The sequence below is a fragment of the Mesocricetus auratus genome, unplaced genomic scaffold (assembly GCF_017639785.1).
Source record: "Mesocricetus auratus isolate SY011 unplaced genomic scaffold, BCM_Maur_2.0 Super-Scaffold_100676, whole genome shotgun sequence".
In the NCBI taxonomy this organism is placed as follows: Eukaryota; Metazoa; Chordata; class Mammalia; order Rodentia; family Cricetidae; genus Mesocricetus; species Mesocricetus auratus.
In genome coordinates, this window is record NW_024429266.1 from 12,297,438 (window position 1) to 12,319,148 (window position 21,711).

General features: G+C 43.3%; 1 protein-coding gene across 1 annotated transcript in view; it reads right to left on the minus strand.

The window, feature by feature from the left end:
- Dnah14 (dynein axonemal heavy chain 14) overlaps window positions 1-21,711 on the minus strand; it is a 184,436-nt gene that overhangs the window by 57,270 nt on the left and 105,455 nt on the right. The window contains 10 exon segments of the mRNA XM_040738878.1: window positions 1,550-1,731; window positions 2,628-2,819; window positions 4,626-4,787; window positions 6,035-6,232; window positions 8,966-9,058; window positions 9,789-9,956; window positions 13,213-13,383; window positions 14,927-15,094; window positions 16,568-16,705; window positions 20,179-20,307. Coding sequence (XP_040594812.1) covers window positions 1,550-1,731; window positions 2,628-2,819; window positions 4,626-4,787; window positions 6,035-6,232; window positions 8,966-9,058; window positions 9,789-9,956; window positions 13,213-13,383; window positions 14,927-15,094; window positions 16,568-16,705; window positions 20,179-20,307 — 1,601 coding nt within the window.

The window sequence follows — 21,711 nt, forward strand, 5'->3', positions numbered from 1 at the left end:
AAGAAGAAATAAAAAAAGACAAACATGGTATGTACTCACTCATACATGGAGTTTGGATATAGATCAGGGGAGTGTCAGTCTACAATCCTAGTGCCAGTGAGTGTGGGAAACAAGGAGGTCCCCAAGAGAGATGCATGGTACCCCAGAGAAGTGGAATGAGGCAAGATCTCTTGAGCAGATTGGGAACATCAGGGGAGGGGAGAGGGAACCAAGAAAAAGAGAGGGGGATAAGAGGAGGGGAGAAGAAGGCATGGGGGAGCAGGAAGGTTGAGTTGAGGTAAGAATAGAGGAGAGAAGGATGAGAGATACCATAATAGATGGAGTCATTATAGGCTTGAGGAGTGAGCTGACACTAGTGAGATCTCCAGAGATCTACAAGGATAACACCAACTGGCAAACTAAGCAGTAGTGGAGAGACTACACTAATAGCCCCTCCTTGATGATAGGGTTGATGATTGCCCTATATGCCATCCTAGAACCTTCATCCAGTGACTGATGGAAGCAGAGACAGATACCCACAGCTAAACACTGAACTGAACTCCTGGAACCTAGTGACAGAGATGGAGGAGTGATGAGCAAAGGGGTCAAGACCATGATGATGAAACCCACAAAGACAGCTGACCGGATAAGGGGGGAGCTCTTGAAACCCAGACTGATGACTGAGAGGCCAACATCCAGACTCCATGAATGTAGTGCCAGGAAGGAGGCCACAGAAATCCCTGGGGCCTTGGGTAGCAGATCAATGTTTACCATGGTTTATGAATGAGCTTTGGGAGCCCATTCCAAATAGAGGGATGCTCTCTCAGCCTGGATACCTGGGGAAGGGTCTAGGTCCTGCCCTGGATGAAATGACATACTTTGGAGATTCCCCCCAAGGAGAGCCTCACCCTCCCTGGGGAATGATGTGGAGATTGGGTGGGGGCTGGGGGAGGGACAAGGGAGGAGGGGTGGGAGAGGGAGCTGGGACTGACCTGTGAAGCATTCATGTTTCTAATTTAAATAAAAACATATATTGAGAGAAAAAAAAAAGAAATTGCCAAAGAGCATGTAAAAGACAGTCACAACAACAGAGATCTAATTATGTCTGAGGCTTCCTGCCTTGTGCCTTTCCCATATTCTCTGCCACGGCAGCCACCCATACAGTGATTTGTGGCCATGTGACACGTGTTCTTAGCCATCTGTGCTGCGGTCACTGGGCTATTTCTGTTGGTATCATCTCCAAAGTCACGAGGAATGGCACTACCATCAGCCTTGTATGTAGGCACTGTCTACACTTCTTTCCACTGTGTAGGAGACAAACTGAATCTAACAAGAACTGACTTCTCATCGGCAGATCTGTCGGCTCTGCTGTGATGGGGCAGTCTCTGGACACATGCAGGGGCGGTGGGACAGTCTCCTTATGACCCACCATGAGAAAGGAATGTTCAGATTCATCGTTTTGTATTTGTATTTGTGTGTATTTTTTATAAATAGAAGTGGGTATGTAAAAACATACATTTCTGTCTTACTGGAAACCTCACCTTTTCATCTGTCTTACTGGAAACCTCACCTTTTCATCTGCATCTCCTCCTGTCTCATTCTTAGAATGTGTGTAAACGTCTCCAGAAACTTCAAGTAGCTACTGGGAGTGATGTAGTAGTGTCTTCCAGTATCTTCCAAGTACTTTGTGCTCAAATCTTTCATACTTTTGTGGATTTCCACACACGTTGGGGCAAACTGTCTTATTAAATCCTGAAGAAAAACAATTTTAAAAAAATCTCAAGAGAATATAAACTGAGAAGAATGGGCAGTAACTTGGAGTACTGTAGTGTTTATGACATGCAGAATGACAGAGGCAGGTCCTGGGCAGCACCATGATCATGTGGGTTTTAAAGATCAGGAATGACAACAATGAGTGACTAATGGCACGACGGATTTACTCCTGCAGCCTGGGCTCTACTTTCTGCACCGATAGTCAGGGCTTGTCTTAGTTGTGATGAACCACCATGACTGAGCAGGTTAGGGAGGAAAGTGTCTAATTACTCTTCCACAGCATACTCTATCACTGATGGACGTCAGCACAGGGACTCAAGCAGGACAGGAACCTGAAGGCGGGAGCTGATGCAGAGGCCATGGAGAGGGGATTCTTACTGGCTTGCTTCCCCTGGCTCGTTCAGCCTGTTTTCTTACAGAACCCAGGACCACCAGCCCAGGGACAGCATCACCCACAATGGGCTGGGCCCTCCCCCACCAATCACTAATTAATAAAATGCCCTACAGCCTGATCTAATGGAGACAGTTTCTTAATTGAGGTGTTCTCACCCACTTTCAGATGACTCTAGCTTGTGTCAGGCTGACATAAGACTAGGCAGCCCAGGGCTCTTGGAACATTAGCAATGGCATGCCACTCTGGGAAATACTCCAACGGTTGCAGAATCCTCATGGAAGGATGGTAACAGAGGCTTCCCTAGGTGGTGTAGAACCTAGGTAGCCTTGAAATAGGTGGATAGCAGGCACAACAGATGTGGAGCTCATGGGGGGTCAGGATATACAACTGAGCATCACACAGCTTAGCGCAGAGATGCCTCTCAGAGATGCGATCCTGTGCTGACTGCGAGCCATGCCCTTCGCTGGCTTCAGGCTCTTACCTCCTTGTTCTCTACTTTCAGCTTTTCCCCCAGGTAGGAGTTGGCCACAATAAGGAGAGCCTCGTCGGGCCACTTATGGAACCAGTCGATGGTGCAGGAGGTAATCATAGAGGGGTAGACCCTACATTTCTGGCGGAAGTTGGATCCCGTAGGACTCATGATCATAAAAACATGCAGATTCTTAGATACCCTCTGAAATTGACAGAAATACACACATTGTTAAAATGTAATCCCACACTTTGGAAATGCTACTATATTGAAAACCCGGTTTAAAACTTGTCTCCTAAATAAATAGACTTTTAGAGACTAGCTGATTGTGTGTGTGTGTGTGTGTGTGTGTGTGTGTGTGTGTGTGTGCGTGCGTGCGCGTGCATGCATCTGCCATCAACAGGGCTCTTGCAGGCAAACTAGCTACCCACAGAGCCCCTGTGCCCTGTTAGCTTCAGATGGTGGATCCAGTGCCAACTCTCACGAAGCAGGAGGAGAGGGCGGCGCTTAGACAGTGATGAGTCTACTACTAACTCTTCCCTGGGGTGTGCGCTTTTAGAGTGCATAGAAACTCAAAGTAAGACAGGGGTCAGATTAGTCAGACCTGAGAGAGAGCAAGAACAGACTGTAGCAGGAACAGGGTCTTCAGAGTTAGTGGGTTATGGTAAGGCGGTAGTAGATAATGCCCAGGCCTTAGACTAACCGCCCGTTTCTTTTTTCATGATTAAGATAAATATCAATTTCTTTCAGAACTTCATTCAGCAGCACACCACTGTGCACACGGGGCAAGTCCCTTTGGGACATGTGTAATCAAATGTCCTGGGATGAGAATATGAATACAAGGCCACTCTTGACTTTGATCCTAAGACCCAACTCAGCTGCTGCTGTTGGTTACTTGGCAAGGACTGGCCACAGGACCCAGGTCTTTTCCTTCTATCTCCACGGGGCACTTTACAACAAGCCCACAGAACTGGAGGTCCCACCAGTGGCAGGTTTCTATTAGCGCAGAGTCCAACAGGTCTAAATTATTGACATCTCTGGTAACTTATTTTCCAAATAAGTACGGTGAGACTAAAGACTGTAAGGACATCCAAGCAGCCTCTTGTCATGTTTGTTCTCTATCAATGGTGATTCCATCTCTGGGATTTAAAACAATGATGTTCTTGTAGTACAAACAGAGCATCTGTTGAGGAAATGTAATTCCCTTTCCCAAAAGCATGCACCCCCAAAATAAGTGAACTCGAGGCCCTTCCTCAGTACACATTTTGCTCTGGGTTGAGTAATTATAGGTATCATTCACTACACTCTTGGCTACTCAATGCCCAATAGTCATGGCTACAAGACAACTAAGATCTAATCCTCCTTATGACATAATGAAGAATCTGGTTCCTCAGTTTCTGATGTTAGGTATCTTTCCCAATCAGTAGTAGAGTTCAAATCCTCCAGGGATGATTCCTTAGGCAAGCCGCGTATTTAATCAGCAGAACATCCAGGCAGACAGACAGAAGCCCGGGGCACTGCCAGATCTGTGTGTGCCATCCAACGGGAGTGTCTGAGACCCCACTGCTGCCTCCCTTCTTGCCCTTTGTAGCCAACTTCTTTCTTTTTTACATGCATATTTTCTTTCCTGCCCAAGCCTATGGGTGTTCAAAGGGACGAAAGGATTCTTCCTTTTCCTGACTTGACACCAATGTAACTGAAATGGAGCCCTTATTAACTGCGAGGAAGGAATCTCAATGAAAAAAATAATCTGAAGATGCAGTTGTTTTTTCTTTCATTTTATTTTAGAAAAACAAATCAGTCTTTTAACCTCAGATTTGTCAGTCTTTGGGACACCCAGGGCATGCTGTGTCTCTGTGTAGGAGTGTTGGATATTGTTTTAGCTTTTTAGAACTCATTTGATGAACTAAAGAAATTGAATCCAACTTGAAAATCATGTACAGAATTATAAGCATGCTCTACTTTAAGTTTACCATGGCAATTTGATAAAGTCGAGATGCAAAACAGTACCTTCTGGAATAACGTGAGTAAGTATTTCCTGTCGTCCATGACATTAGAATGCTCAGTAAAAGCTCTAATCCTCATAACAATGGAATCCAGCTCCTCGTTTTCAAACATGTTAGAAACCTTTCCTCCATTGATAATGTAGTTCAGATCTTCTATAAATGATGTCTTACGTGAAACACAGATCAATTAGGGATAGATAAATCATACATTCTTCTCTAAACAAACTGAGAAAGCACTGACACTTAAGGGCAACTGAGGCTACTTACCACGAAAGCTGACATCTTAGTTCAGTCTCATCCAGACAAGCCTCATCTACCCACCCATCAATTCAAATATGTCGAGGAGACACACGCTTGGTACCCAGTGGATGCACAGGGTACCAAGGGTACACAGCAGTGAGCCCGGCAGGGACCTGTGTCCAGCAGGTCATAGGAGCCTTAACGCAGCCTCATCTGTATCTGACCAGAAGAAAAGCTAGAAATAGCCTGGTGGAGGCACTATTTTAATATAAACATCACTATGTTCATCTCAGCTTTTGGCCAAAGACGGCTTTCTATAAAACCATTGATGGGCTAGAACGGTGGGCTCCAAGCATGGCAGGAATAGCATCTCTCGAAACCAGAAAGAAGGGCTGTTTGATAAGCTTCACTCAGATCAGTGGATCAGGGTGTTTTGATTTGGGGAAAGGATGAATACACAGAAAAAAGCAGAAAATTTAGATTCTTATAAAATATGACAGATATGACATGGAGCCTAATTTGTTCTCAAATATGGCATCCAGTCGAAAAATTTTGGTAGCCAGAGACTCAGAATCAGGAGAAGAAGCAGGATAGGGTTTTAAATAATTTAAAGTATATTTTTGTCAAAACACAAGTCATGTACAACATTCCCTTGAATTTTGTCATAAGGAGTAAATACGACTTTCGGTGACATTCCTAATTATGCTTTGACAGTAAAAGGACACAACTTGTTCAAAATAGTGGGGAAGTTTTGTTTGCTTGTAAGAAACAAACCTACAAGGAAAACCCCAATAGTGACAGATGAAGGAGAGAAAGGGAAGTGCTCCAAGCTGCTATAGCACACTAAGTTACACACACATCTGTACACATCTGGGGGCAGAGACCAGAACCAGCTCTAATACAGGTGGCTGACTTTGCTACAGGGAGTAATCACTTCCAATCTGCTAATTAAAATGTAAACAACAAAGACAGGAAATACTTCTGCTGGGTGTTTACTTAGAGCTATGGCATGATTACAAACACAGCCCGTGAGCTGTGACTGAATGAGCACAGAGATCACATCACAGAGGGCTGAAATGTTTCCCTAGTAGAAGACTCCCACACATAAGCGTGAACCTTCTTGGGGGCACAAACACCAACCTTTAGCAAATCAAAAAGACATCAAGCACTCACCTGTTGTTCTTGTAAGTTGGCAACCATGACAACAATGGGGGTCTCTTCCAAGCCGGTTTGAATAAACACATTTTTAAACATGTCTTTGAATTCTGAGACTGCATAACTGTGGGTTACAGGCACTCTGTATAGTTTGTGTTCTGCCATGTAACAGGCTAAGGTTGCATAGGTTTCTTTTCCACATGCATCAGTTCCAATCTTTGGAAAACAAACCGACAAATCCAACATTGGATTCATAATGTCTTGGAGTTAGGGATGTCGCGCAGGGGAGTACTACTCATTTAACAAGGACAAGGCTCTGAGTTCTGTTCCTAGCACACACACACAAGCAATTAAACACCCACAAAAACAAAGTGAGTGGTTCCTATGTATTTTCTGGGAACTGATCAATAAGTACTTTTCTACTTATTTATGCTAGAAATATTAACAGTAAGCATATTTCAGACTATAAGACAATAGCATACAGCCGGGCATTGGTGGCACATGCCTTTAACCCCAGCACTCGGGAGACAGAGGCAGGTGGATCTCTGTGAGTTCGGGGCCAGCCTGGTCTGCAGAGTGAGTTCCAGGACAGCCTCCAAAACAATACAGAGAAACCCTGTCTCGAACCCCCCCTCAAAAAAAAAAGACAATAGCTTACATTCTAATATCTTCATACACTCTTAAATATGTGAAATTTTACTGTACTGATACCCTGGAGAAATAGCACAAATTGACTTGTAAACCTATAGTATCATTATCAATATCTGATGCTTCACTCATGGGAAAATAGGTAGGTAGTTATTTTAGGCAATAGTGACTGTTCTTTGGTGATGATGAAATCACCTCACACATATTTGTGAACACTAGGCTCAGGATGCAGCTCTGTGTGTAGAGTCCCTCTGCACTGGACCAAACCCCACACCACATAAAATAGGGTGAGGTGACATGCTCCTGTAATCCCGCCACTTGAGAGGTGGAGAAAGGAGGATCATAAGTTCAACGTCCACCTAGGCTACACAGGGTGTTCAAGGCTGGCCTGGGATATGTCAGACCCTGTCTCAAAAATAACAAAAGTGTAAACACTAAGGTTCAGTTTAGCTGTGAAGCTCCATAGTTTTTACAAATATATAGCTTGGTGGTTTGAAAGAAAATGGTCCCCAGAGGGAGTGGCACTATTAGGAGGTGTGATCTTGTTGGAGGAAGTGTGTCACTGTGGGGGCGGGCTTTGAGGCTCTTTTCTCCAGCTCCCCTCAGTGTGACAGTCAGTCAACTTCCTGTTGCCTGAGTCAAGATGTAACACTCTCAGCTCCAGCACCACATTTGCCTGCACGCTTCCTTGTTCTCTGCCGTGACGACAATGGACTGGACCTCTGAAACGGTAAGCTGCCACCCCCAATGAAATGTTTTCTTTACAAGAGCTGCTGGGGTCATGGTGTCTCTTCACAGCAATAGAAGCCCAAACTAAGTCATAGTATAATACATTCATGATTTCATTATTGAACAGAATTTCATCACATTAAGAAGACTGTTGGAGCTTCCCTCTTGAGCAAACTCTTGGCAACCACTGATATTCCTATATAATTGGAATCACGTAAGCATACCACTTTCCTGATTATTTTATTTCTCTTAGTAATATACCTTTACCATTCACCATGTCCTTTTTCGGCTTAATAGCTGTGTATTGGGGTAGTTTCCCAAGGCAGAAATCTAGGCTATTGACTTTAAGTTTTCTTCTTTTTAAGTATAAGCATTTAGACCTAATAGATTTCCTATAGATTTTCCTGTAAGTATTACTTTAGACATGTAGTGTAATTGCTTTCATTTTCCCATGCTATTTTCTAATTTGACAGGATCTATAGTGACCTTGGAGACAAACTTTGGGGCCTGTCTGTGAGGGAGTTCTAGGCTAGCTGAATTGAGAAGTGTGACCCTAGTAGGCAACACCATCCCCCAGGCTGGAGTCCCAGACAGAGGAAATGGGAAGATTCATACGATGCTATTTATAGATGGGAAAGTTAGTAAGAAAATAGCTGGTGGCAGGAGGGGGGATTTATTTGATTTATTTTGTATTGTGCTTCTTGATTCTACTTTTTCATTCTAAAAATGCCTTTCAGTTAATTTTGTTCAAATGTCTACTTAAAAAGATTCTTTGAGTCAAAATCTAGCTGTGTTACATGCAAGATAGAATCTTTTTTTTTGGAGGAAAAAAGTTAAGAGACAAAATATAAATGGTAGTCATAAATAACAAATTAAATAATATGTTTATACAACTGGCAAAATATCATGGATTAAATGGTTCTATCACATTATTTATTTAGTGTGTGTGTGTGTGGGCGTGTAAGTGAGTGTGTGTACATACATGACACAGCCTGAGTATAGAGGTCAGAAGACAGCTTGTAGCAGTAGGTTCTCCCTCTACCCATGTGGGTCTTGGGATCAAACTCACACTTAGCAGCAAGCACTTTTACCCACTGAGCTATCTTGCTGGTCCAATATTGTGGATTTTATTTTGCTTTCTAAATCCTTCTGTCTGTTCCAAGTATTTGGAACTTTCTGTTAATTTAGTTGTCACTTACTCTCATAAGGAACACATCTTTGTGCAATGGCTTCTATTTTCAAATAAATATCAAACTTGGCGTACTATTTTTGAACCCAGGATCCACCTGTGTAGATGTTAGATTAGTACTAGGATAGATTAGTACTAGGATACATTATGTGCGGTGCCAAGCACATCTGTTTTAGCCACACCAAGGGCCTTTCCCAAACAAATAGCATGTCCCTGTGCCAGTGAATTTCTTCTGCAAACAATGAGATCCTGTTCTATGACGCAGTTATTGGGGTCTTTTGTAATTTATCTGAATACAGCTTCTATATGTAGATTTTACTGGAGAGTCTGAATTTTTAGTTTGCAAACATAAAAAAAAACAGTTGAAAAACTGAAATTCATACCAGTAGCATGTGACTCCCTGGCTGTCGGAGGATTCTGGCAGCTCTTGTAATGTGTTCTATAGCTTCCTTGAAGAATACAGTTGAATGAGACATCTAGCAGAAGAAATGTAGCAAATAAATGAATTACAGGTTTAGAAAAGTGCATCAAATGTTTGTTATGGTTTTACATACTAGGAAGCAGGAATGTGAGTGACTCTGTCTAGTAGCATGGTGGTGACCTAGACCCAGTTAAGAGTCTGTGTCAACATTTAGAGATGACACATTTTCACAATCAACTCACTCCTTTGCTAATAGTCTGGTGAGCTGACCTGGAAAGTTGTGGGGCTGAAGGCACAGGATGAAGAGCATAAAAATAGTATCTAGGTTGCTTTTCTGTGGCTCTGTATTGGTAGTGGCTGGAGGGAGAGACTTAGGAAATTATACATGGCATCTGTGGTTTGGTTGGCATTTCTGTTTCAGCATGTCTCTGCTCATGACGGCAATGGAAAAGATGGAAAGAGCCACAGCCGTGGTGTGTCTGTCACTCTGGACCCTGTTGCCATATTCTTTCGCATCTCTTAACTCCCTTATCTCTGCCGTTCAATTCCCCTTAGCCTCAGCTACACCCCATCTTTGCAATTAGATGTCACTGTGACAAAGTCTAGAGAGTATTACAAACAGCTGGGTTTCTAATGGTCTGCTTTGAAACTGGAGGGCATATACCTCCTCCCCCACCCCAGGCACACACACTTTAGCATGTTTGATATATATATTTATGCATGTACACACAAATAAACATATCCATGTTTAATACTCTTCAGGTTTTCATATGTTATGTCTTTACCTCCAGAGATGTTGAACTCAACTTCTGTTGGAATTTCTTAAGTATGCTGAGAAGTTTTTCATAGCTGCTGATGTTCTGGTAGATCTTTTTTCTGTGAGGTTTATTTATATCCATGAAGTCCACAAATAGAGTTGGGTTATTCATCAGGCTCTCATGCTTCCAATGAATCTATTGTAAATAAGAACTCAGTGAGCATTTGACTGATATTCAGATTTCATTGTCTGTACATTGAAATCCTGTCTGTCATAGACAATTCTGGTAGTGGATCCTAGGGCTCAGGCTCTCAACCAATTTGTGTATGAGTGTGTGTGTGTGTGCATGTAATTATGTGTGTTCTTTTGGGAAGTGAAGCTTGTGGAATCCTCCTTAAAATAATATTTTTTAATGCTTCTAATAAAATGCAAGTGTTACAAAGAAATCCAAGAGTCTTGGAATACAGTTCTGACCACGAACTCTCCTTTGGGCGGAGAGCTGTGTGGCTGTGGGTAGACGGCCCATAGCTCTACTGATGATGTGGGAAAAGGATTCTTCCTCAGCCAGTGGTCAGTAACCACTCTGGTCCTGTGGCCTTGTATGGTTGGCTTTGTACAGCTTCTTTCTTGGTCTAGTTTGCATGATTTTGGCTCTCTTTCATACCAAGGCTGCTAACTCTCTCCCATTTGACAATGGTCTCATCGTTTTCCTCCTCTCTAAATCCAGTCAAAGTGAATGACTCTTGTTCACGGGAGGGCTGGGTGTTTGCACGGTTTATCAGAGCTCTTTGCAAGCTACCCTGTAGCCCCTTGGTGATGGTAGCTGCAGGCAGTGTCCACACCATTTCCAGTAATCCTTAGCATGTATCTCACTTGCCATCTAGCACTGGAAATTCCTGGTGGATGTTCAGAAGTAATTCGCTCAGCCAATAGTGGTCCCGGATGGGATGGCATGATCCCTGAGAGACTGCATGACATCAGACATCCTAGGTTTGGGTGATGATGCCATCACTTGACCAGCTGCGCAACCCTGAGGAACCTTCCTCTGCTCGGCACTGTTTGTCACCTGGCCAGCCCTCCCCCTTCATTCATTCTTTAGCCATTCATTCTAGATATATTTGTTAAATGCTTTTACTAAACTGAGTTCCAGAAATTTATATAAATCACCTAGTCTGTCCTCATGAGGTGGGTAGATTAGAGATAGCTAAGTCAGGTCTGCGAGAGGCAAGTCCTGCAGTCTCATACACAGGGGAAGCACAGTCTAGAAAGAGGCTGGTGTTGGCCAGAAAAGGCTACCATAAGGTCAAAAGTATGCACGGAATTTAAAAAATGATCCCTACTCTAAACTGACAAATTATAGTCTCATATATGTATAGGGTACAAAGCCATGATTACACTGTGAATGTAATAAAACTAAATAAAACAGTTACCGTCCACACATGTATTGCTATGCCCGGCAGCTCTAAAGGACCCATCCATCTTGTCTTATCATCTCCCCATTCCTTCCATGCCCACCTTTCCCGGTCCTGAGTGGTGGCCCTCCTTTAGACTCCACTCACAGTGGGGCATGGTCTTTCTGACCAGAGCCCTGGACAATGGCCAGGAGTGAGCCGTGGAGAGGGGCCTGCAGCTGCAGGGGCAGAGACTATGGGGAATACGCTGACCTCTGACTGGAATGCAGTGGCACATGCTCAGACTTGTGGCACACATAGAGGCATGGGGACTGAGACCGACACCAGAAAAGGGCATCTTGGTGGTAGAGAGGGCGCCGTGGGTACAGCTGAGGAGTGAGGTGCCCAGGGTAGCAGGACATGGGTTTAGAGTCATCTCTCTCTCTCTCTCTCTCTCTCTCTCTCTCTCTCTCTCTCTCTCTCTCTCTCTCTCTCTCTCTCTCTCTCTCTCTCGGTTTTACGAGACAGGGTTTCTCTGTATTGTTTTGGAGGCTGTCAGTCCAGCCTGGCCTCGAACTCACAGAGATCCGCCTGCCTCTGCCTCCCGAGTGCTGGGATTAAAGGCGTGCGCCACCACCGCCTGGCTGTCATCTCTCTCTTTTAAGGTTCAGGTTATCTTTACCAAATTTCTTGCCTGTATATAAAGTGTAGGGGCTGGAGAGATGACTCAGCAGGTAAGAGCCGTGGCAGCTTTTCTGAGATCCTGGGTTCAGTTTCCAGCACCCATATGGGAGCTCACAACTGTCTGTAAGTGTAATTTTGTAGGATCTGATGCCCTCTTCTGGTGTGCAGAAAACATGGAAACAAGACACCCATATACATCTAATAAATAAATCTTTAAAATGTAGACATGAAAGTATTTTTTCAGTATCATAATAGCTTAGATGGATCACTGCATATCAGAAACAATTTTCAATGTTTCATTTTCATTAGAGTTGCTCATTCTCACCACAGACCTATGAGGTGGGAAATCACTGCCCTTACTTAGACGTCAGAAAACCAAGGCACAGAGGGGCCATTTGCTCAAGGTCTATTTGCTCATGAGGGGGAGGACCTGGGCTTTGAACCTTGGCAGAAGCTGTGTTTAAAATCTCCAGATCTCACTGCCTCTCAGGATGTTGAAGATAGATAAGAACAGAAGGGCTGGAGATCCAGTCCCCATGGGAAGTACCAGGGAAGGGCACAGAGATGCCACCCAATAGCAGCGCCAGGCAGGCAAAGAAGACCGGTATCCCCGGGAGAACTGGAGGGGATGGCTGAAGGGCTGGTGGGTGTGGAGATGGAGAAGGCATTATGTTGGGGTCCTAAATGCCAGTATATTTCAACAGACTTTTAAAAAGGCTGAGGGATCAAATTGATATGGGTCAGCATAAACGATAATATTAAGGTGAGTCTAGATTAAAATCTCAGTGATTCTGTAATTATCTCAGAAGCATACATGTGCACATTTAAATATTCATATATAGACACATATTTGTATATGGGCACATTTATATAAGGAGAACTCTGTGTATACAGTTTGTAATCTGCAATTCTGTTTCACTATTGTTCACCTGTGCCCTTAACATCCTCCTTGGCTGTCTGAGGATGATGCAGTGAAGAGAGCCGACTCCCTGCCCACTGAGCCTCGGGCCTCGTTTCAAGTCAGTGGTTACACATCCTCTGTGACCTGAGTTAAAAGAGACAGCAGGGAGGCTAAAGGACAAAGCGGTGGGGAGAGATGAGGAGTCTGGGCAGCTCGGTGGTCATTTCTGTTGGCCGTGGGGAGGAAGGTGCAGTGTTGGGGTTCTGAGGGGCTAGAATCACAAACAAAGGAATCAAGGCTCCATCACCTCCCTCGTCTCTCGTGCTATGTTCTCAGACATCTTCAAGGATGGGACGGAATTCTCAAGAGGACAAAAGTTGCTTTCATTAATATTAGAGATATATTTGAAGACTTTCCTAAAATATTTGTGTGTGTGCATGCTCAAAATTCCACTTGGAACATGTTTCAGAACACACCTGCAGATGGTTTTGCAGTTCCTTTGAGAGAAGCTGGTAGAAAAGGTTCTTTTCACTGGGTTCAATTAACCGATCATGAAACACTCGGCTGGCTTCATGTACTAAGAGCTGAGCTGCCATCTCTTTAGAGTTGATAACGCTCTTGTCCGCTTGCATCAACCCCAGCAGAAGCTGTGAGAGATCAAAAATGAACATAATAAACAGTAGCAGGGGATTGTGCAAAGTAAAAGCTCAAGTTGTGTGGATGCATGTTTTATAAAAATAGAAGAAACTTTCATCAATTTCTGGGACAATCTGAATGTTTTCATGGGATGGGCAAGTTAAAGCCAAAGAAAACTGCCACAGAATGGCTCCAAGTGGGAGGAGGTTTGGTAATATCTCAGGTTCATCTAAGAGAGGCTCACCATGACCAGAAACCAAAGCCTGGTGGCAAATTCTGCCAGCACAGGTGACAGAGAGGGACCTTGCCTTTTTTGAGACAGGGTCTGTGTAGCTTTGGCTGGCCTATGGTTTTCCACATAGAGATCTCCCTGCCCCTGCTTCCTGAATCCTGGATTAAAGGCACTATGTATCCAGCTGTGAGGTACTTTCTAATGTTGATGTGTTCAACATTTTAAGTTTTGATTAAGAACTTCTATGCAAATCAGGGCTGAATTTCTACAGTGAGAGAAGATACCATACTAAATTACTTTCCTTCCTTCCTTCTTTCCTTCTTTCTTTCTTTCCTTTCTTCCTTCCTTCCTTCCTTCCTCCCTTTCCTCCCTCCCTCCTTCCTTCCTTTCTTCCTCCTCTTTTTTTTCTGGGACAAGCTTTCTCTGTGTAGTCTTGGCTGTCCTGGAACTCTCTCAGTAGACCAGGATGGCCTTGAACCCAAAGAGATCTACCTGCCTCTGCTTTCCAAAATGCTGGGATTCAAGATGTGTGCTACTGTCTTAGGGGTTCTATTGCTGTGAAGAGACACCATGACTACAGCAACTCTTATAAATGAAACATTTAATTGAAGTGGCAGCTTACAGAACAGAGGTTTAGTCTATTATCGTCATGGTGGACATGGTGATATACAGGCAGACACTGTGCTGGAGAGGTAGCTGAGAGTCCCTCATCTTGCAGGCCATAGGAAGTAGACTAAGTCATTGGGCGGTAGCCCTCAAGGCACGCCTCCACAGTGACATACTTCCTCCAATAAGACTACACCTCTTCCAATATAGCCACACCTCCTAATAATGTCACTCCTTTTAAGCTTTTGGGGGCCAGTTACACTCAAACTACCACAGCTACTATGCCTGGCTATTTTTTTTCTTAACATTGAATTTTGAAAATTATTTAATTATGGCTGCTGACAGAGCTAGCGCTGCTGGAAAAGAGGTGAAAACTCACTTAAGTGTACAAAGTACCTACATAGGTTTACTCCCTTGCAGCCATACGAGTCCTCCAAACAAGGTCAAAGCTACAGTGTGACCTGGTCATTTCTTCTGGCAGGGTCCCAGCGTGTGTGCGGAAAGCCTGAGTGGGTTTTGTTACTGAATCCTCTGCTCCAGAGCAGCCCTCTTCGATGGACCTGTGGTGCAGCTGTGAGGTCACTTCTTACGTCTTTAACTATCTCAGGTGGACAGTACCAACAAGAAGGGAGGCCAGGAGACAGAGACTCATGCAGTACAATTATATCTCGATTTAAATGTTGAAAATAAGCTAGAGAATTAATTTCAAAACAAACCTTGAACACGTCTCGGGGATTAAATATGTAGTGGCATTTGGTTGGTGTTGGCAGCATGTTCTTACAGACTTGATAATATATCGCCAAACTACAGAGCACAAGCTGGTCTCTGCATTTCTGGACCTCAGCTATGAAGTTATGGATGGAGAAGTACATTCCCAGGTGGGCCTTTAAGGAGAAAAGACAATATTCAGTTCAACATTGAAACCCATGTTATGGCTAATATTCACCAAGAAGCAGACTTGTGAACTGCAACAGAGGGTTAATATCACTAAAAAATTACTACTCATTAAGATTTTAGGACACGATGGTGGCAAAGAAGCTTAGAAACGTCAAGGCACCCTGGGTGTAGGAAACAGACGCTTGGGGAGGTCTCAGTGCTGGTCCCGTGGTCTCAAGGCATGTGATGTGTGTTCTTTGGGGACAGCGGGGGTCCACCTCTGTGCACAGCATCTCCTTGCTTGCCAGGGGGGCAGGTGTTAGAACATCACCTTATCTGTACTGCCAAACACATGGGTTTCTTTTGGAGAGTCCAAATTCCCTGTGGGGAAAATGGCTCAAAGTGAAATACAGTGTAAATTTATACATCTGATGTGTGAGATTACATAGGACATAGTGCATTTCTTCAAAATTAATCTTTCATTTTCTTTCTTTGTAAGTCTTGAAGGTAAATTAAAACCAATTTCCCTCTGATCCCTTATGATTCTGATGCAGGAGATTACAGGCCACACCTAAAAGAAAACTGCTTTAGAAGAAAGAAATCGTGGATGCCAACCCAGTCTGATGGAGGCGATCCCACCTCCTGTCAGAAAGCGCAAAGATCATGCTAAAGTGCAGTTCCTGAGGGCCACGGCAGACGCAGTGACTCTGTCATAAGGGTGGAGTCCTGGGATTGCACCAGACACATACTGCAGCACTTCTCATCAAAACTAAATTGTGATCTCAATATTAAAAGATAAATCATAAATAATAGTCCAGAAATATAGGAGAAATAAAATTTATGAAGATGAGAATAATTTCTGTGTTAGTGTTTTTAATTTCTCAGACTTTTCCTTATAATATGTTCTTTTTGCTTCCCCAGTAGAAAATGAGCTAAGATGTGGAAAATAGGGTTTATTTCACCTTACAGCTTGTAGTCAATCACCTAAGACAGGCTGAGCATGAGTTCAAGGCAGGAACCTGGAGGCAGAACTTATATAGAGGAGCGCTGCTTATTGGCTTGTTCCTCCTGGCCTACTCACCCTGCTTTCTTACAGACCCATGAGGGCCTGCCCACAGCGGGCTGGGCCCTCCCACATCAGTACCAATCAAGGCAACACCCCAATTTTAATCCCAGCACTGGGTGGCAGAGGCAGGTGGATCTCTGAGTTTGAGGCCAGACTGGTCTACAGAGTAAGTTCCAGGATGACCAGGGCTACATAGAGAAACCCTATGTCAACCACCACACACAAGAAGAAAAGATTTTCTATTCCCAGGTATGTCTAAGGCTTGTGTCCAGTTGACAAAACAACAACAAAACAAAACAAAAAAACCCAACCAGTGTAGCAGAGTACTATAGCATTCTTGAGAACCTGGCTCTCCCCCAGGGAGGGGGGGTGGAAGGGTGCCAGGGCAGGAGGGAGGACAAGCTAGATGCATTACCTGGAAGATAGTACATAATGTGCTCTGTGGAGGGTGAGGTAACGCCAGGATGGAGAAGTGTTTGAGGAGGCGTGGGCTGATGTCGTTCCCACTAGCAGAAGGTGCACAGGCAGCCACTATAGAAAGATCTTGAATAGTCTGTGGGAAGGGTTTTAAAAAGGGAGTGCCGTCTGTAAGAAGTAAAATATATATCCGTTCCCCCTCCCCCCCGCCCCACGAAGAAGAATTTAGGCAAACATTTAGAATACTATTTACAAAAATTACTATGGTAATAGAAACCCATGTCCTTTGCAGGTAACCTGTCATAAAATGTAACTTCAAGGTAAGTCACTTCCAGCAGGCTTTCTAAATGTCATCAGGAATAGCCCTCTTAAAAAAAATGACAATCACTTCAAAATGCAAAAGTATTAGAAGAAAACATGGGGGGGGCGGGGGCAGAATATATCTACTGGTCTTGGCAAAGAAACTTGAAAGCATAAGAGACAAACCTAACACAGACATGTGGGATTTCCCCAAACAAGAAGTTTCAGCACAGTGGTTGACAGCGTGACCCGACATTGACAAGGGGACTCTGTCTACAGTATACAAGGAACTCAAATATCCCAATAGCTCCCTACAACAAATAACCCAACAAAGAACTGGGGGACATTTCAACCGAAGAAACATACAAATAACCAGCAGGCAAATGGGGGGACGGGGACGGGTAGAGGAGAACCAGTCACCACTGAGCATCAGGGAAATTCAGATAAAAACAATAGGGAGATTCCACTTCATCTCAGCTAGAACAGCTAGCAGCAAAAAAGACAACAAATGGAAAATACTGGTGAGGCTGAGAAGGGACATTCTTGAAAACTACTAGAGGGAATGTAATTAGCACAGACATCATGAAAAACAGGGTTCAGGTTCCTCGTAAGAGTAGAATTACCACATGTTCCAGTATATATACACATTAAACAGAGATTAAATCAGTATAAAAATATATCTGCATTCACTGTGCTATTAGTAACAGAAAAAAAAACACAAAATCAGTTTAAGGGCCCACTAATGGATGAAGAAACTCTGGTGTATATATGCAATGAAATGCCACCAAATCTTAAAAAAGAGGGAAATATTGTCATTTGTAACAACATAAATGAGCCTGGAAGACATTATGCTAAGTGAAATAACCCAGATACAGAAAGTAAAATACTGCCTGATTGCACTCATTTGGGGGCTCCAAAAAGTGTAGTAGTAGATATTTCCCACTGATAACCCTAAATGTAAATGTTTTAACTTCCCAATTAAATAATGCAGACTAGTCAGTTGGATAATGTCCTTCAAAAAACATAGCTCACTCATTAAAAAGTCTCCAAGAGAAAGGACAGAACTCAATCAACCAAGCAAATGAAAGCAAGAATCATTCTGGGGTAACTATTATGATAACTGATGGAGTATGTTGTAACTGAAAACCTTCAAGGAAGTACAAGACAGCTTAACAAAGTGAGTGACCCACCAAGAAGCCGTAACAATTGTACATACATGCCCACTGAATATTGGGACTTCCAATTTCATAAACCAAATAGGCTTGGATGTAACAGCAGGGGGTGATTTCAACAGCCCACTTCTGAAACAGGTCATCAAGACTAACAGCTAGTAAGGAAACTTCAGAGTAATCTATACCATAGGTTACATGAATTTAATAGACATTTACAGAATAATCTACACAACAGCTGTGGAATCCACATTATTCTTAACAGCATGTCAGCTTCAAAAAATTGTACACATTTTAATTCATAAAGCAAGTACTGAAACAATTTCTTATCAGGTTATTGTGGAATAAAACCAGAAACAAGAGACACACCCAGAGATTATACAATGTACTCTTGAATGACCAATGAGTCATTGGAGTGATCAGGGTGAAAATAAAGAACTTCCTAGAATCAGATGAAAATGAAAGCACAGCGTTCACTGTAGTCTGTAGGACAATGAAGGAAGCTGTAGAGTAACAACTCATAGCTACAAGTGAGTACTTAATTAAAAAACCAAGCCGAGGCAGTGGGAGGGGAGCAAATTAAAACAAAGTATAACCACACAGACACATGAAATGCTATAGTGAAACTCATTACTTTGTATGGCGACTTGAAAGTAATAAAAAAGAAGAACTGGATCTCAAATGAATAACTTAAGGACACATCTCAATGTCTTAGAAAAACAGGAATAAGTCAATCTCCAAAGCCACCAACTAGAAAGAGGCAGCTCTTAACAAAAGGTGTTTGGAAAACTGGACAGCTACACATAGAAGAGCAAAACAAAAATCCACCTCTCAACACAGTAGAATTCTACCCAGGTTTAAAGAGGGGGGAAGCGGGGCTGGAGAGATGGTTTCATGGTTAGGACTGCATACTGCTCTGGTACACAACTGGAATCCAGCTCCCAGAACCCACACAGCACAGCTCCCACCATCCCATCAGTCCAGCTCCAGGGGATCCAACACCCGTTTCTGACCTCCACAGGCAGCAGCACTGAGCTGCACACAGACACACACACAGGCATGAACTCACACACGTAATTAAAAATAAAAGCCAAACAAAAGTACAAAGTTAAACCATTTGGAGGGCGGTAGGTGGAGCTGGAGAGCACTGTTACAAAGACAAATACATATAGGAAAAGATTGTGTTTTCTAGATGTAAATCTAAATCGGACAAACAAATACAACGCGAAAGTAGGAAGCAACCAATGAGAGGAGAAGCGGATATAAACAGGGAAGAGAAAAAGAGAGGATAATGGGAGGCAGGGAGGAAACAACTATATCACACATTGTCTCTTATATGTACGCACACACGCTCACACGCGCGCGCACACACAAATTCAGATTTGACATGACAGCAATGTGGAACTACTTGGAGGAAGGGAAGGGACCACTGAGGGGCAGGCATGAGAGGCATGAGAGAGGGAGACAAGTCACGGCAAGCTACAAGGACATAAATGCACGAAAATATAAAAATGAGATCCATCTCTTTGCTTGTTAGTAAAACATTAATTAAAAAAAAAAGACTAGGATCCTGTGCAACCCATTAAAGCCAGAACAGGACCCAGTCTATCCTGATGGGGTGCGTTTGACACTTCTGGTCGTTCCCATGCCCGTGCTGGGGCTTCAGAAATCCCATCAAAGGCCTACTATGACTATTTTCTGGTAGCTGTAGGGCTTTTGTCCAGGTTGTTATTCCGGGACCCGTTTCGTTTTCTTCTTTGTTTTCCCGCCTCTCTCAAGTTCTCTGTAGAGGCTGCACTGGGGCTCTTCCTCTCTGCTTAGGTGGGTGGTGACTTGGACAGTCTGGCCGGCGTCCCAGCCAATGCCACTCACTACCCAGTGTGCTTTAGTCTCCAGGGACATGCAACTTTTTGCAACACAGTCATCCCGTCTTATGGAGGAGAGACCTGAGGAGTGGACAGTTGAAACTGGTGGATCGAGTTTTAGAACAAAGGGCTTTTGATTTCCAGAGAAGGAAACACAGAAGGGTCTCAACATTAACATATTTACGTAACCAGACTTTCTAAATTCCTCACTCAGTGTTGCTGTAAGTGTTCCATAACATTATCCAGTGAGGAGGAAATCTTGGTGTATACTGTACCTTCCATGAATTTCTTTCAGTATCATAAACCCCGCCCATTTCTAGTAACTGTCTGATGAATTCCAGGGGTGGCTGTGTTCCATAGGTATCTGGTACTGGCATATTCAAGTCGTCTATAAATACTACAATCTGAAGGGAGACAGGATGTTTCAAAATATTAATTAGTACAACCTTTAAAAAAATCTTAAACTACAGATGTTATGCTATTTGTTCAAGAACAAAATTACATTTAGTAATCTGCTCTTTAAAAGTTAAAAGCAGAAGAGCTTATCTATTTTGATGCTCTGGTCTTAGAAGACAGCAAGCATTCAAACCAGCAGAAACTATGCACCCTTGGTTCCTAAAACAACTACATGATACTCAGGAGTGCTTTTTTGTTGCTGATAAAGCATTGACTGTGGCGTGTACTTTTGAATGTGCCAGCTCACTAAGCATTTTCTTTTCATGTGCTTACTACTGGCAAGGCCCCGTTGGAGGATTTAGCTCTTCTATTTCATACGCATCTGGTTTGGGAATAAAATTCAGAAACATATTCCAGTTTTTAAATTTGTATTACTTTTTACCTAGGACAGTATTATGCAGTAAAGTGTGTTGATCATAATCTCTGTGCGATTAACTCTTTTGGCTGTGTTTATTTTTTGTGAATTAAAAAACAAATGACTGCTTTAATTTCCTAATTTGTAACTGTCAACTTTTTTTTAAAAAAAGTATTTCTCCTCCTGAAATATAGACTGGCAGTCATGTTTCTTGCCTGCGTTTTCTTTTAGTGGGGAGGCAGGGTGGTTTGAGACAGGGTTTCTCTGTGCAACAGCCTTGGCTGTCTGGAACTCGCTCTGTAGACCAGGCTGGCCTCGAACTCACAGAGATCCGAGTGCCTCTGCCCGAGTGCCGGGTGGGATTAAAGGCGTGCGCCACACCCCCTGCACTCACCTTCATTTTCTAATGGTGTGATTATAGGTTGCTGAAACCCTTTCAAACTCCTAAAGCTTATTCATGTAGGCAGTTTTATTTAAATCTTTAGTCTAAGTCAAGGGAATCTGAAGCAAGGCCTTCAGACCTGCTAAAGGTGACACAGGCAATGGCAGCAGGGACTCCTAGGCCCCCACACAGGCTTATCTGTGAATCTTGTAAACCTCTTGACCCTGAATTAACTTCATGGTATTGAATGGGAGTCAGTGATCGTAAGCTCCCATTGGGACTCAGATAACAAATTGACAGTTGATTCCAGGCCAAGAAGCCTGGAGGTGACATGAAGAGCACCCGATTGCCCCCGTGTGCCTGCCTCATTCCCACAAGTCATTCCCGTCATGCCTTCTAGAGTCCCTGGGTTCTAGAAGTCCCTCTTTCTTTTAGAGTTCCGTGCAGTGGAAGAAAGTGAGCTAGAAATTACAGCACCAAGGCACCAGTAGCTAACTCAGGTTCCAGGCAAGCTTTATCTAGATTTTGGCATATTCTTTTGGTCTTAATTCTCACAGGGCAACCCATTATACTGGAAGAGGATTACACTGTTTAAAAAATCAAAGTCCCTATTGT